The 16,010-nt window shown below is 42.2% G+C and overlaps 1 protein-coding gene across 2 annotated transcripts in view; it reads right to left on the bottom strand.

Moving 5' to 3' along the window:
- CPXM2 (carboxypeptidase X, M14 family member 2) overlaps nucleotides 1–16,010 on the bottom strand; it is a 135,487-nt gene that overhangs the window by 15,927 nt on the left and 103,550 nt on the right. For both annotated transcript variants that reach the window (XM_061635735.1, XM_061635734.1), the window contains exons 9-11: nucleotides 12,841–13,037; nucleotides 8,489–8,668; nucleotides 4,632–4,929 (exon numbers count right to left, since the gene is read on the bottom strand). In XM_061635735.1, the coding sequence (XP_061491719.1) occupies nucleotides 4,632–4,929; nucleotides 8,489–8,668; nucleotides 12,841–13,037 (675 nt within the window). The remainder of the gene's footprint in view (nucleotides 1–4,631; nucleotides 4,930–8,488; nucleotides 8,669–12,840; nucleotides 13,038–16,010) is intronic.

Genomic DNA, 16,010 nt, shown 5'->3' with positions numbered 1-16,010 from the left:
GGGGTGGGGGACCTTTTCCGGCCCAAAGACTGCATTCCCTAGTAGGCCAGTGGTGTGTAAGGAAACAGGTGATTCTTAACTTTGTATGGTCGTCCACAGTAAGAGTCAACAAGAATTTTGATTCAATTTGCATTTAACAGTGAATCTATCAAATTCCCACTTTCTGAAACAATATGAGAACCAAAGCATAGCCATCCTTTGAAGTTTGCACATTCAAATTTTGCAATGCATTTCTCCAACCAAACAATGTTTATAAAAATGCATATGTTAGTGGAAACTGTGCATAAAAATGAATATGAGTGGAAATAACATGCAAAAATGCATTACATGATGAGAAAGTGTTTGAAAAAATGTATACATTAGTCATAACTGCCTACAAAAATAGCTTTAGTAGAATGAACTTTCCATCACCAGTCTATACTCCAGCTACACAAAGGTCAGAGGTTTCTACACATAGATCTCTCCATCCAGACAAGTCAGAGGCATTATTACAGATAGAGAAGTTCAGGTCAGCAAGACAGAAAGTGAAACAGGCTCCATTCTGTCACTGCTTACCTTGCATGCAATGATATAAAGTTTGTCAGTCCTCTAGATTTGGGAGCAGCTTCTTGGGTAGATTTGAGGGCTGCAGTGGAAAGGGATCATCAAAGAACCCCATGTAGTGCTTTAGATCCCACAGTTTCCAACATCTGTGGAAGGTATTTGTTTGGTATTTAAAGTATTTGGGGCCATATTTGTTTCCAGTGTAAGCCCCTGGAACATACATAAAGTGTGAAGTAGCTCATGAAATTTCTTTACAATCCTAATTGTAAAGTTGTGTAGACACATTCTACTGCAAACACATAATCCAGTGACATACTTCAGGACAGAATCAGAAGGAATTCTGCTCAATTTTCTTGGGTCCCAATATAACCCACAAATTATAAAATGCTGAATCTGCAAGATGCAAAAGTGATTTAAACTATTTCCTTTGCCAGGCTACCATTTGTATTGAACAATGAAATATGAGAAATAAAGAAAGAGAATACAGCTTGTCAGTCCATTATTATTTTAATTATTGAGAGTTTGGTTACTTTCCGATAACATGAAACCTTGAACAGTTGGGAACCCTGCTTTATCAGGGTCACCAGTTGCATGGGGGGAGGGGTTCTTCTCAGGTTCATGTAAAAACAAGTATTTTATTTATTTAGAAGTCCACTGCAGACTTACCCTACTCAATCCAGCAGTGGTCAGGGACTAAGCATGAAGAGCAATGCCCCTGAAGATGATGGGGGAAAGGCTTGCATGGTATCCCTCACACAAACACACACACACACACATCACCCAGACCATGGACACAAAGTTTGTGTAACCTCAGGTTTATTAAGATAAGTTTTGTATTGTACACCACTTATTGTAATTAAGCAGTATATCAGCAGTTGTGAGAGATGTCCACAAAAAATCCCTGCTGATGGGCCCCCTTCCTCCCATACAGGACTCTGGAGAGGGTTTTTCTTCTAGCTGATTCTGAAGAAAAAACTTGATTACTGATACTGTATGCTTGACTTTGTAATCAGAATATGTGTATCTAGCTGGTATAGCACAGTGGGGAGGAGAGCCTGGCTGGGAGTCCAGAGTCTGCAAGTTCAAATCTCCGCTCGTGTCTCCTGGATGTCAAGGGTCAGCTAAAGATCACCCCCACAGTGAGTGGCTCAGGAGTTATGTGCCCTGCCACCTGTGCAGCTGTGGGCAAGCTGCATAGTCCCATGGAGCCCAATTGCCACCCAGCCGGCAGCTGTGGACAAGGAAGAGGCTGGCTTGTGCAGCTGTGGCAAGCTGGGCAGGCCCTAGCCAGCTGGGGAGGACTAGCCTCAGAGGGAGGCGCTGGTAAACCCCTTCTGAATACCGCTTACCATGAAAACTCTATTCATAGGGTAGCCATAAGTCGGGATCGACTTGAAGGCAGTCCATTTCCATTCCATTTATAAGCTGGTGTTGGCACCACTTGTGTATGCTTGAAAGTTGTTTGAAAACTTTTCAATAAAAATAATGCTAAAAAGTATATAAATTGTCAAAATCAATGCATAAACAAATGATATATACCTTTGTGTAACTTGAAAGCATGGGTTCAGGAATAATTCTCTATATTTTAATTATAATCTAAACATTGAACTAAATTTAACATGGATTTATTTCATTTGAAAGACGATTATTGCTTTTTCTCAGGAGAGGACAGCATGGAAGGGTGGAGGTACTCACCTGTAGGAAGGAGAGGGGTGAGGGGCAAGATACCAGGGACGTTAGTGTGGTGCAAATGCACTGACAGAACCAATCTGGTGTTTCTGCCAGTGCATTTGCACTGAGTCAGCCTCCCCAGCACTTCCCCACTTCCCCCCTCTCCCCTGGTAAGCAGCAGTCACTCTGTTGTTGGGAGGTTAGGTGAGCGCTGCCCCTCACCACCACACAATCTGTTACTGATTTGTCTGATGTGTATCAACTAGTGGATTTTTCCTCCAGCCTTCTCAAGACAGATCTCACAGAAATGGAGAAACAGTATCAATTAAAATATGGCATTTTTCAGGCACTATCCCTACTCTGTCCCAATCACACTACCTTGATACCTGCTGGCATGGGTTTGTGTCTACTGAAAGATCCATATTTCTTTTCATATAAAATAATATCTATACCTCCTAATTACATTCAGCCATTTCTCATCTGGCATTACGTTATTGTCATGTTGTTGTCATGCTTGGACAGCACACAAATAGGTGTGGTTTAATTTTTTTTATCTGGTACATAGAAACACCTTCACATGAACTCATGCCTTGCAAACATTGGGTCTGGGGCATTTATCCTCGCTGGCCCAAGGCATTGACTAATAGCCACAACTAAAACTATGCACAAGAGGAAGGACTCCCAATATATTTTGTTGTCTGTTGAATAACTTTATTACTGAGATGATCCTGAGTTACATGTAGCAGAAATTCAGCAAAAGTAAGATTCAGGGATTTACTGAACACATGCTGTGTAAAAACTACTCTCATTCAATTAATACCTTTTAGCTAATTTCATTTTGTGTTATTTATCTCAGACAATTCCTCTTGGATGTCAAGAGTAAGTAGATGGAAAGGGAGGAATCTAGAGCCAGTGTTGAGAACCATCATTGCACAATGATCCAAAATGTATATGCATATTGTTAAAAATAATTCAGAGTATAATACAGCAGTAAAATGAATTTGATGAACTAAATCCAAACAATAAGAAATTGAATACTGCTTAATATTGTGATTAAAACCAATTCACTGTTATGTTGGATCGATTCATAATCAAGTTTACAAAGCACTTAAAAAAATTAAAGTAATAAATTTAATGATCAGACAGCCAATTCTGCATTTAAAATGTACAGTGTGTGCAAACATCAGGGCACATATTAGGCAAACTTATCTGAATGTTGTTTTTTATGAAGCTGCCTCTTTTTCCTAAGTTCAAAGGGTTTTGCAGACTACAGAAGAAATATTCCACATGCTGGCATCTGAATCATTATGTCCAGGCCAAGATTAACTTTATGTGATCTAGTGCAAATATTATAAAATTAGCTTCCAAGCTGTGCACTGTTTATTCAGTGAAAGTGCAGCTTGTAACAACAAAACAGACCAACAAAAGGACTGCACAAACTGGTTTCTTTATTACTGCTGAACAAGAGATGGGACACAGCCACCCATTACTCTGTGTCGACACACAACATTCACTTGAGGTGTTTTTGTTTTTACCACAGTCCATTAGTGGGACTGAAATCAGGCAAGGTTTAAAGCAGGAGCTTTGAAACCAGTGGAGGTTTTGGTCATGCTGAGCCCTCCACTTCACACACAACATCCCCTGAGGCCAATTAGTACTCTGATGTGCTTCTAATTGGGTATTCAAATGATCTGCAAGCCAAAAGCATAATAGAACGTCTCTTCTCTCTTTCTCTGTTAGGTAGGAACAAGGGAGTTAGGTGTGACTGATTGAGCCAGTGATCAGTTCGGGTTGCTGAACACCCCACGAGGACACTCCAAAAGAATACAAGGGTGATTTTGTATTCAAAAGAATACAAAAGAATACAATTGGCACTAATGGGACCTTTTTCTACCGCTAATTGCAGCACCTGGGTTGGAACGGATATTCCATCGGGATTGTGGATGGGGAGTAAAGGGTTAAAGATTCCCCCTCAATGCACTGCAGTTGTCATGGAAAATGAACCCCCATACCTTGAATTCAATCTTCTGATGTGGTGGCAAGCCGCACAATTAATATGTAGTCAATAGCCAAGCCATTAGATTCCTATCAAGTGCCAGTTGTTTGAATGGATATGTAGACTTTACTATATTTAATCAGTGCCAAGTACCATTTAAATTCATTGCACTATAAAAGCACAGCAGGATGCACAGCCGTGGAAATCACCAAAAGAAAACAAGGTCTCTGTGATGAAAATCTGACAGCTCTGCATCAATGCAGGGGCACCTTGTAAAATGCAAAGGGACAGAGTAATTTAAAGTATTGTTTCATGCTGTTCAGGTGGGTGACAACCATTGAATTTAAGTTAAGGTTTTAGAACAAATAACATGTATGACCTTTTAAAAAGTTTGGGGGTGTTTTGTTTCACATATACTTACTTCCTGCCACAGTATGCCATGAAGCTCCATTTACAGTCCCATCTTCCTTCTGGAAGTCCTCTGTATGGCATACTCTCCTGCGGGCATCTGTCATTAGCCGGTGAGTGGAGGCATAGGAATATGCCAGCCACCTGAAAACATGGTCATCTGGGGTAGGAGTATGCTCCTGGGTTTTCCACATTGACCGGACCATATCATATGGATAGGCAACAACAAGTTCTCCTCCTTGTAAGTTGCCACCAAGCACAAATGGGTTTTTCTCCATCCATGCAACCACTGCTCGTGTTTCAACTGCCACCTGGGGGTGCAGGAAGAAAATTAAAGTCAGGTCAAAAGGAATGACAAAACCCTTATCAGGGAATCATTGCACATCAATAAAGCTCACTAAGATGTGTGTGTGTGTGTTTAACAAATGGTAACCTTTTCTAGCACACCTAGTAAAGCAGAAAGCAGCCCCAGCTGAAATTCAATCTTTTCCTGACCAAGTGAATTGCCAAAGTTAGCACTAACACTAATTTAATTTAGCCAAGATAACACCTATAATTTCTAACTTCTGTTTTCCTGTATATGAGTTCTAAAGGATATTTGTACCATAGAAAACAATATTTGTGCAATATTAATTTGAAAAAATGTATAAAAATAAAATTCAAGCCCACCTTGTTTTCAACTGGATTAAACCAGCTGGATTAGATTTGGGGCATTTTTGCCTGTATAAGAAGGACTCTACCCCACCCCACCCTGATGCTGTTCATCAGCTCTTATTGTCAGTGGATGCCATGTTCCATGTCTCACTGCCAACTAAAGCTTCTGGGAACATGGCCTTCTCTGTTATGGAAACCCCTATCCCAGATGGGCTGTTTGATTGCCATTTAAATGCCAGATTAAAGATCCAATCCTATGCACACTTACCTGGGAGTACATCCCATTGAACTCAATGCATCTGACATGCATTGGATTGCAAATGTTTCACTGAGCATTACAGCTGTATTGAATTGCATCTCTTGTGTTTTGCTGTTGTGTTCTCCTACTGTTGTGATTTTTGATCTTTTTTGTTGTTGTTTTTACTGTATTATATTTTGTTATGTTTCAGAAATTGTTAGCTACCTTGGGAAGGCTTGCTTTTGCAATAGAAAAGGGGATTAAAATACTTTCAATACAATACATACAAATCAACATTCACATTCTAAAATCAGATGTGAACACAGCGGTATGGAAATTGTACAAAAGGGAAATTTACTTTTGTGCATCAGCAGAGATCAGGAGTAGGTGTTTTTTCTCCCCATGAGAGTTAGGCACTGTTCAGGATGATACATTTGCACAGACATATACTACATATGGCAAATAAAATTTTCTTTAGGAATGATCCAGGAATGAGAAAGGACAAGCTGTCAAGAGAAACGATGAAACTGAACAGCATTAGGAAGGAGCAAATATTCATACATTCAGAGGGTAGAAACACCCTGTTCTGCTGGTTCCAGTGCGGCTCCACCTCTCTCTTCTGAAGATGGCGACACAATGTGCTAGCCAAACCCTGCCCCTTTTTACTGTAAAACCTGATGGGATCAGCTTGATTTTATTTTATTTTTTAAAAATCAGCTTCAAAGAGATTCCACAACTGATCAGCAGATCAACCTGTTCCCCCTCCAGGTGTGGCTAATGGAAATGCTTTGCTATAGGTGACTAGTGTGTTCACAGCCCAAGTGTTCCTCAGGAAATAATTCTACTGAACTAAAATTGCTACTGGAGGCTGGCAGAGAGCATGAAAACATAAGAGCTCTAGATTAGACCAAAGGTCCTTCTAGTCCAGCACTGTATTCCCATTGTGGCCAACCAGATGCCTTTGGGAAGCCTGCAAGCAGTTCCTGAGCATAAGAGCACTCTCCCCATTTGTGCCTCCAGCAACTGGTATTCAGAGGTATACTGGAGGTAGTACATAGCCATAATGCCATATTCATATTCTCAAGAGTCAATTTGATAATGACAATGGGTAGTAGCCATTGAAAACAGAAGAAGACAGGCTCTGGTGCTTTGTGGAAGATTTAATGCATGCTCTACATATTTCAGAGAATATACCGTATCTCCTTCCTCAGGAACTGTGGAGCCACATGTTTTCTTCACTATGCCAAATTATCAATCAAAACATTGAAGCAGGTAACAATCTTTTGCCAAAGCCCCCCACAAAACACAATTATCAGGGCATCAGACTCTCATGCGGCAGTGCATTCTCTAACATAACTATGTGCTGTGGGATGGAGAGATCAGTTGAGACTGAGGCCCTGTTAGTGGGTGGTAAACTAGACTGGATGGAGGGGCTGTGGCCTGCTCTTGATGGAGTTATACTCCCTCTGAAGGAGGAGGTACATATTTTGGGAGAACTTCTGGATCCAATACTATCGCTTGAGGCTCAAGTGGCCTCAGTGGTGAGGAGTGCCTTCTGTCAGCTTCAGCTGCTGGCCCAGGACTTCTGTTGTCTATGCTCTGGTAACCTCTAAAGTAGATTACTGCAATGTGTTATACATGGGATTGCTTTTGAAGACAGTTTGGAAACTGCAGCTGGTGCAGAATTCAGCACTCAGCCTGCTCATTGGGACAAGACAGTTTGAGCACATAACACCAATTCTGGCACAACTGTGCTGGCTACCAGTTAGTTTTTGGGTTCAATTTAAAGTGCTGTTTTTGATCTATAAAGCGTTATATGGTTCAGGACCCCCAATACCTCAAGGACTTCCTCTCCTGCCTATATGTACCAACCCGGTCCCTGTGTTTGGCATCAGAGGCCCTTCTTCATGTGCCCCTGAAGGAAGTGCAAAGAGTGGCAACATGAGAACAGGTCTTCTCAGGGGCGCCCCCCCCGGTTGTGGAACACTATCCCCAGAGAGGTGTGCCTGGTGCCATCATTATCCATCTTGAGGTGCCAGACAAAACAGTTCTTTTGACCCAGGCGTGTTGTTCTTAACTTTGGAAGGCTTTTGGAGGATTTCTGCTGTGTAGCCTTCCTAAGGATTGTTCACCCCACTTTATATATATAATAATGCTCAATGTTCACATATGACAAGCATGAAGTGATATCATTGCTTTGTTAATGCAATTAACAATGCAAATTACACATGCCACTGTGGCCTGCTCATTTGTCTTGTATTTTGTTTATTACTTAAATTAACCCCAACCACCAGCCCACACACACACAGAGTGAAAAGTTTTCAGTCATAGTTATCTTTTATCTCAGAATCCACTGGATAAAAGGGAGAGAGAAAACTAAATGCAGACTATATTAATCGAACCATTGTGAGGACAACAGTCTCATTCTCAGTAAACTAGATGGATGAAACCTAGAGACATACAATATCAGCACTAGTATTACAAGATTTTTAGCACAAGTCAAGCACTGTCGATGAGCTACTTTTCACTCTCCGTGATGTTGCTAGTGAAAAGAAGTAGAATTGCTTTTAACCAGAGGTGGGGAACCTTTTTTAGACTGAGGGTCACATTCCTATCTGGGCAACATTCTGAGGGCCACATGCCAGTGGTGGGTGGAGGCAGAGGTAAAACTGGACAAAGTAATTTATAGAAATTTTACCTTTGGACAGTAGGGTAGTTCTTACACACACACACACAACCCCTCTCTATCCTCCATCTAGGCAGCAAGAGGCATTGGCAGAGTTCAAGGCACATCCCAACCTAGTAAAAACACTTAAAGGATGGTATGAAGTAGGACTGTTGAGGGGTATGGATTGGAGAGAGGCCCAAGGGCCAGATAGAAAGGCCCCCAGACAAGAGGTTCCCCACCCCTGCTATAAACTATTTCAGACAGACAAGGTGACTTTCCTTTGTCTGTTGTTAGCACCATTTCTACTTACTGTAGCATTTTCAGATAGGTACCATTCCGGAATCGGTATGTGATGATTTGGGACCTTTCTCAGAACCTTTCTCCGATCCTCTGTATCCCAAAGCAAAGTATTTAAGTCAGGGAAGTTATTGTTGATGTCAATGCCATCTTGAGTCCATCGTCCTAAAGACCAGCCTCCTAATTCTGAACCCTGTAACAAATTATGTGGTATGTTCTTTCACAATGGCAACAGTTGAAGATGTATTATAGTGATAAACTCTCTGTGCCTTTCCGAGAGTAACAAAATGAGTCTGCTAAATGCCTACGGCAGGTGTGGTAAATCTTTGGCCTACAACTCCCATCATCCATGGCCATTGGGCACACTTGCTGTGGCTAATGGAAGTTGTTGTTCAGCAACCAGATGAGGGCCAAAGGTTTCCCACACCTGGCCTATGGTTATGGTAGAACTGCAACATTTTCAACATGTTCCCCTTTTCTAAAAATCTCATGTTCCTCCACCATATTTATTTCACAATCATAACCATTTTATTAGATTTCATTTAAATTTTAATCAAATTTGCATTTACATCCTTGATTTCATGTTGCAATTTTGCACATGTCCTTTTAATGCATTTCACAAATGCAGTGCATGTCTAGTCACTTCTTGTGCAATCAGTACCTGTAGTCCCTCAGCTAATATTCTTATTACCTGATTCACATCATCAGATGGATGACCTTTCAGAGCGTGAGATGCTATTCAGTGATGAAAAAGAACACTGAACTGTAGCAGTTGTGTTTGGATGTAGCCAAAGATAAATTCTGAACTGAAAGCATAGCAGCAACAATAAATAAATAAATAAATATTCCCAATTAGAAAATGACAACACAATATCTGACAAGCTGATCTGAAGAACATGGGAAGCTGCTATACTGAGTCAGACCACTGGTCCATCAGGCTCAGTATTATGTATAGTGGCTGGCAGCAGCTCTCTAGGATTTCAGACAGGGGTCATTCCCAGCCGTTCCAGGAGATGTCTGAGGTTGAACCTGGGATCTTCTGAACACAAAGCAAATGCTCTACCATTAAGCTACGTTCCTTCCCCTGATCTTGGTGAGGGAAGGGGGGAGTTCAAAGAATTCAAAAGGAGTGTAGAGTATCCCTGGTTCTGATCCCAAGCACGTGACTATCTCTCACATAGCATTACATGGAGAGCCTTTCTCCTTCAAATATCTAGAATGGCGAACCTAGCACTTCTCATAGTTTTGCTCATTTGAAGGCACAAAACACTATTCAGTTAAATGAGGGACTGAAGTAAGTATTGTACTGTGTTAATTCATGATTAATTATCACAGGTTTCTTTCTCATCTACCTAGCGTTTGGTATGATACTCTAATTCAGACATTGCTTATTATAATCTATGAGTGGTATTCAATGCTAGTTCCACTCAAAGGAGACCCACTGAAGTTAATAGACATGGCTAACTTAGGTTCCTTAATTTAATGGGTCTACTCTGAGTAGGACTTAGGTTAATTCAGATCTATATATCTGAACCTTTCCCCCATGTTTGACTGTAATAACATAATTAAGGGAGATCACCCAAAGGTTGGGAGCAGGATTTCACTGTTCCACTGATAAGAGGTTTCTTTCTCTCTTGGTGCTTCCGGACAGTTACTACTTTTGATTGCAATTCAGTCACATACTGGAAAATTCAGGTTGCACAGTGAAAGTTGAATTGGTGTTTGTGCTCAACAAACCTGCTTCCCCCCCATCTGGCTTTTTGCAATAAGGAAAGTGATGGGAAAATACACGAGAAAGCAGCAGCAGCCAATGGAGCTGGGTAGTGGCACTTCCCTGATCTCCTATCACCTGCTTCGTTGCAACTTACTAGGAGGGAAAGGAGCAAGGTGACATTGCTGTGATGCAAATGCACCAGTGAGAGAGCCGAATTGGCTCTGCTGGTGCATTTGTCCCACACTGACCTCACTGTCGCTTTTCTCCTCTTCCTCCTGGTACACTGTAGCGACACAGATGAAGGGAGGTCAGGGAAGTGCTGCTGCCGGCTGACTGCTGATGCCGCTAGAAACAGTTGCTTGCTGCAACATTGTATAACCTCCCCACAAAGAAATCAGAGTGAAACATCAATAAAGAGGTGATGTCCTAACCAGCTTCCAAACAAATCAGGATGAATGCTCAATAAATAGAAACAACCTCTTTCTGCTGATCAGGAACAGTGAGGAATGACACAATACAAACAGCACAGAAGTGCTGCTGGAATTGACAGTCTTGTGTCAAGTTCCTGTTATTTAGTTCACCTTTTTCATGTCCTGACATCATTACCTTGCCCCTGCCACAAGCAGCCATTGGTGTGGTTCAGGAGGGGGGGTGGAGATGACATCATGATGTGGGGCAAGTTAATGTCATGGTGGTGGTGGTGGTGGTGGGGAACTCTACACAGCACTGTTATTTTCAATGACACTCCTGTTTTCTCTGAAAAATGTATTTCCATTGTGTAACTTATGCCTAAAGACTGTGATTTATTGAGCAAATTTTTTTTAAAAAAAGCTGGAACTGAATAATATTAAGAGAAAATATCAATTAATATTTAGAAAGAATCAGTGCAGTTGGCTTGGCCTAAATGTAAAAGATGATCCAATGCGATAAAACCATTGTTGTTTATATATAGCTTCAGTTATTAGCTTAATTACAGCATGAAAAGAAATAAATTCAATATCACTTAACCGCAAAAATCTGTCTAAACACTCTATCGCTTCTCCTGACCACTCTTTTAAATTGCACAAGATGCCACCGAGGCACTTTTAGCTCTTAAGAAATGTTGGTGCTTTGATCAAGATGCCAGGTTAAGTGAATTACTGGAAGAAAAGCAAGTCTAGGAGGTAGTAACTGCAATAACAAATTAGAGCTGAAACAAAATCTCTCAGCTTTTCAAAGAATTCATATTTTGAATTTTTGATGTGAAAATTTTACCTTTAAAATGTCACTGGAAATTCAGAAACAAAATTTGGCACCAGAAATGGCACATTCTGATTGGTTAAATAACTAAAGTTAGACTATAACATTAACAAATTCTGTTGCATACTGCCTATCATAACTACTGCATCATATCGGTGGACTTTCCCTCTCTCCACCCCCTGCATGCACCCTGCTCCCTTCTCAAACATTGTGGCTGACAGGATCCTGCCTGTCTATTGATCCCTGACCTTGTACCTCTATGCAAAGTCTGAGGCAACTCCCTGCTTTCTTCTCCAGCTCCAAGTTTGGAGAGTTTCGGCTTCTCTGTTTGGTGTTGGCTTCTCGGCATGGCCCTGTACTTCTGGGGTGCTCTAGGTGTCTCAACAATTCAACAATACCAGCTTTCTTCGCAGTCATCCTTCCAGCTGGGGAGGATGGGAACTGCCGCATTGCAGAAATAACTCCCATCCCCATCTTTAGTTCCGAAGCTGGGAGAAAGGCTGAGACTCATGATGCTTGCCAAAGGGCAGTGGCATATTCATTCTTCAACCCTATCCATCTCTTCATACATTAGGGATGTGCTAGAAAACTGCTTAATTTAGATATGGTACTGAATTTCCATTAATTCGCTTGCTCTCAATCATTGCGGATCAGAGGTTTATGTAGCGATTTTTAAAAACCCACTTCTAAAATATTAATATGAAGAACAATGATTTTATCAACATTTCCTCTCATTTATTGATATTTGCTTTCAAAATTGACATTTCCTTTTAAATTATCAATATTTCCTTTCAAAATATCAATCTTTTTTTGTGAGTGAAAGAAACCAATTGGCAAAAGGAGTGTCTAACGGACAAAGAGTGAACTCAAATCGATACCGGCCTGTTAGGTTGATGGAATGCTTTCGAACCAGCATTGCCCCAAAGATCCCATCCCTATCATGCATACATACTTAGGGGAATATTCATAGATACAGTAGAGGTGTGTGGGCTCCATAAAGTAAAATCTTTACCACTAGGTAATGCCGACTTTATTTTACAACCGAGCAATCCATGAGGCAGTTGGATTGTTCCAAGTCCTGGACACAAGAATTGAATGGTTCCTGGGAATTCAGAAACTGGCCACCCCTGGATTAAATAGTTTTCAATATGCATATCAATCACCCAGTTTTTACCCTCAATGATGCCAGTCTGAGTTTCCTAGCCAGCCTTATCTACCATGAACTGACTTCAGAACTAGATTGCAATTCTCCCTTTTCCCAAAGTAACAATGAAAATCTATAGATAAGTGAATTCCAGTAGTCAATATAGGGTTTTTTAAAAATATTGTTGCAACCGTATGAACATATTTTGTCAGTTCCATCAATAAAGTTAGTGTCTATTGTAAGGAAGTAAAATGGCAATCTTCCTTACCACTTCATAGGCCTTTTCATATCCATCTGGGTTGACTGAAGGAAGAAGATGAATTCTGGTATCCTCAATGAGGCGTATAATACGTGGATTCCCAGCCAGATATTCCTGGCACATAAACTGCATTAACAAAAGCAGTAACTCGCGTCCAAGCACCTCATTCCCATGAGCCCCTGCCATGTACCGAAATTCTGGCTCACCTGTTCAAAAACAAAGAAGGATGAGAGCACATTGAAAATTGAATCCAACTAAGGTAGTTGTATTTGTTATGGTCTGGTACAGCAGCAAGACAAAACTTTATTAGTCTACAACTACTGAACTGTCAAGTTACCAAAGTTCATTTTAAAAGTTCATTAAAAATATGTGATCATCCCAAACCATGTAGCCAAATTCATCCATATTCATGAAAACATGTATATGAATTATACAGTCATGAGAGTGGATGTATAATATAGCCAGTGTGGATTTTTCTCATTCCGCAATGTTAAATTGAAAATACGCCCCATGCCATACTGATTCTTCTCATAAGCTCATTTCAAAACAAAACCTTACAAAACTTATAGTCCTGAACTCAGAAACGCTTGCTTAACAACCTTCTGAATTTCATGGTGATACACAAAACAGTCAGGGAGAATTAAGAGTTCAAAAGAGAGAAAACCCAGAGCCCTTTTTAACTTTTTTCTGTCAGAGTTCTCATAATCTGTTGAAATTAATTAAAAATCAGTCATGTTCATTGAGTACCTGTAATCCTATTACTTACCTTGCCCCATACTCTGACCTCCATCTTCTGCAGTTTAAAAGTTTAAAAAATTGCCTGACTGATTTTTAATTAATTTAAGAAATTTTACATTGAACTCAATGATAATGTCAGGCATGCTCAGTAAGAACCAACTGTCAGTGTTCTAAAAGTCAGACTCACAGCTGCTTGGCTTGGCTAATCAGGGGGCCACATTCACACCAGACCTTTATTTCACTTGAAATGGCTTCCCCAAAGGAATCTTGGGAAGTGTAGCTTGTGAAGGTGCTGTCCTGCCCAGAGTTGAAGGAACCAGACTGAGGTGAGTTTTATTCTATTTCTCATTTTATTAATGTGATGGCAGTGTGCTTCATAAACCTGTCTACTCTGACTCACTACTTTCCTTAACTAGCCTACCTAAACAGTCTCTGCAGCGTGCAGGGAGAGTTGACTCAGCACTAGAGTCTTGGAGGGCACCTGCTTAAGTAGGGAAGGTCTTTGTGTGTAAACGACGGCTGTGCTGGAGTTCCACCCTCTGAAAGGCTCTCTTCTCATGCCTCCTCGCATGGGGCGAGGGAGGATGAGCATCCAATGGCCCATCCAACAGCTAGGTGAAGCTAGGTCAAGTGTTTGAAGTGCCAGGCAGGGAATCCTGCATGGGCAAGGTTGGCATGCATGAGGGGTTGCTTCCCAACAGTTCAAGTGGGGAAGTCGCAGGCGGGGCTGGACCTGCCTCAATGGGGGTGTCGGCTGAGGAAGTCTGCAGGCTGGCAGAGTCCCGCCTCCTCCAAAGCCCCCAGTGACCTCGTCCTCATCTGACTCCTCTCCCTGATCAAACTCCCCTGCACCTGGGGCACAACAGGTGCTGAGAGAAGACTCTTATTTCCCTAACAGAGCTCCAGTGGCCAAAGTGGTTTAACAGTCAGCCACTCTGATTGAAGCTCTGTGAGTGGAACAGGGCCTCTCCTAGCAGCTCTCAGCACCCTTCACTGACTACACTTCCCAGGATTCTTTGGGAAAATCCATAACTATCTAAAGGGAAATAAAGGTCTGGTGAGGATGTGGCCAGGGACAGCTTTGGTTTAAATTTGAATGTGAGGTTACATGTACCTGCTGTAGAATAAAAATGTGGGGTAAATGCTGAAAAACAATGATACTGTTCACAATGTTTTCCTTTTGGAAAGGAAAGGGGCTTCCCCTCTGGTCATTGCCCACCCATCAATCTCCTCCCCGCCCCTCCCCCAGGTCAGTTTCATCTATCCTAAACATGATTGCACAGAAATAAATCCCATTGAACTCAAAAAGTATGCAAATGATCAAACCCACCCCTACCTTCTCCTCCCTCCTATCTCCTCCTTCCCCCTTCCTTTGCCCCTCCCTCCCCATCCTCTTCCAATCCCCTCCTTTCCCCTCCCCCTTCTCCCTGTTGCATCCCAGGTGCACCAGAAGTTAGCTCAGGGAGAGGTAGAGGAGTCAGATGAGGACGAGGTCCCTGGGAGAGTTGAAGGAAGGGAGAGCACAGTCAGCCCACAGATTCCATCTGCCAGTCCCCCCATCGAGGCAGTTCCCACTCTGCCTGCGAGCCCCCCACCTGAGCTGTTGGGAAGCAACCCCTCATGCACAACACCCATGCCCCCACAGGAATCCCCACCTGGCACTTCAAATGCTTCCCAGCCAACCAGCTTCCTGCTTCCTGAGGTTGAGCCATCGCCTATCGAAGCCCCGCTGTCAGATGGGGCAGTGGAGGCTCACCCCCTCACCCCACACAAGATGGCACGAGAAAAGGGTCCTTGAGAGGGTGGAACTTCAGAGGAGCCATCGGTTACAGGTGAAGACCTTCCCTACTTAAGCAGGTGCCCGCCCAGGCTCCAGTGCAGATTCAACTCTCCCTACATGATGCAGAGACTATCCAGATATCTTAGCTAGGGAAGGTAGTGAGCTAGAGTAGACTGGTTTATGAAGCGTACTGCTTTGGACCTAAGCATCACTCTAATAAAAAGAGAATTAAATCAAGCCTCCCTCCATCTTGTGTTTCGGGTTCTGGGCAGGACACACCCCCTCCCCATGGTCTGTTTTACCTATCTTAAGCATGATTGCATGGAAGTAAATCCCATTGAACTCAATAAGCATGCAAATGATCAAATCTGTCCTTCCCTTCCTCATTCCTCCCATCACCTCCCTTTGGCCCCTTCCCTCCCCTTCCTTTGCCCCTCCCTTTCCAATCCCCTCCTTCCCCCTCCCCTTCCTTCTGCCCCCCTCTCCCCTCCCTTTCTCCTTCCCTCTCCTCCTCCCCATGGTGAGTTTTACCTATCCTAATAATGATTGCGTGGGAATAAATCCCATTGAACTCAATAAGCATGCAAATGATCAGACCTGCCTTTCCCCTCCTTTCCATCTCCTCTCCCTTCCTCCTCCCCTCCCCTTTTCCTTCTTCCTC

Source organism: Rhineura floridana, chromosome 7 (assembly GCF_030035675.1).
Source record: "Rhineura floridana isolate rRhiFlo1 chromosome 7, rRhiFlo1.hap2, whole genome shotgun sequence".
Classification (NCBI taxonomy): domain Eukaryota; kingdom Metazoa; phylum Chordata; class Lepidosauria; order Squamata; family Rhineuridae; genus Rhineura; species Rhineura floridana.
This window is presented reverse-complemented; position numbering and strand designations above follow the sequence as displayed.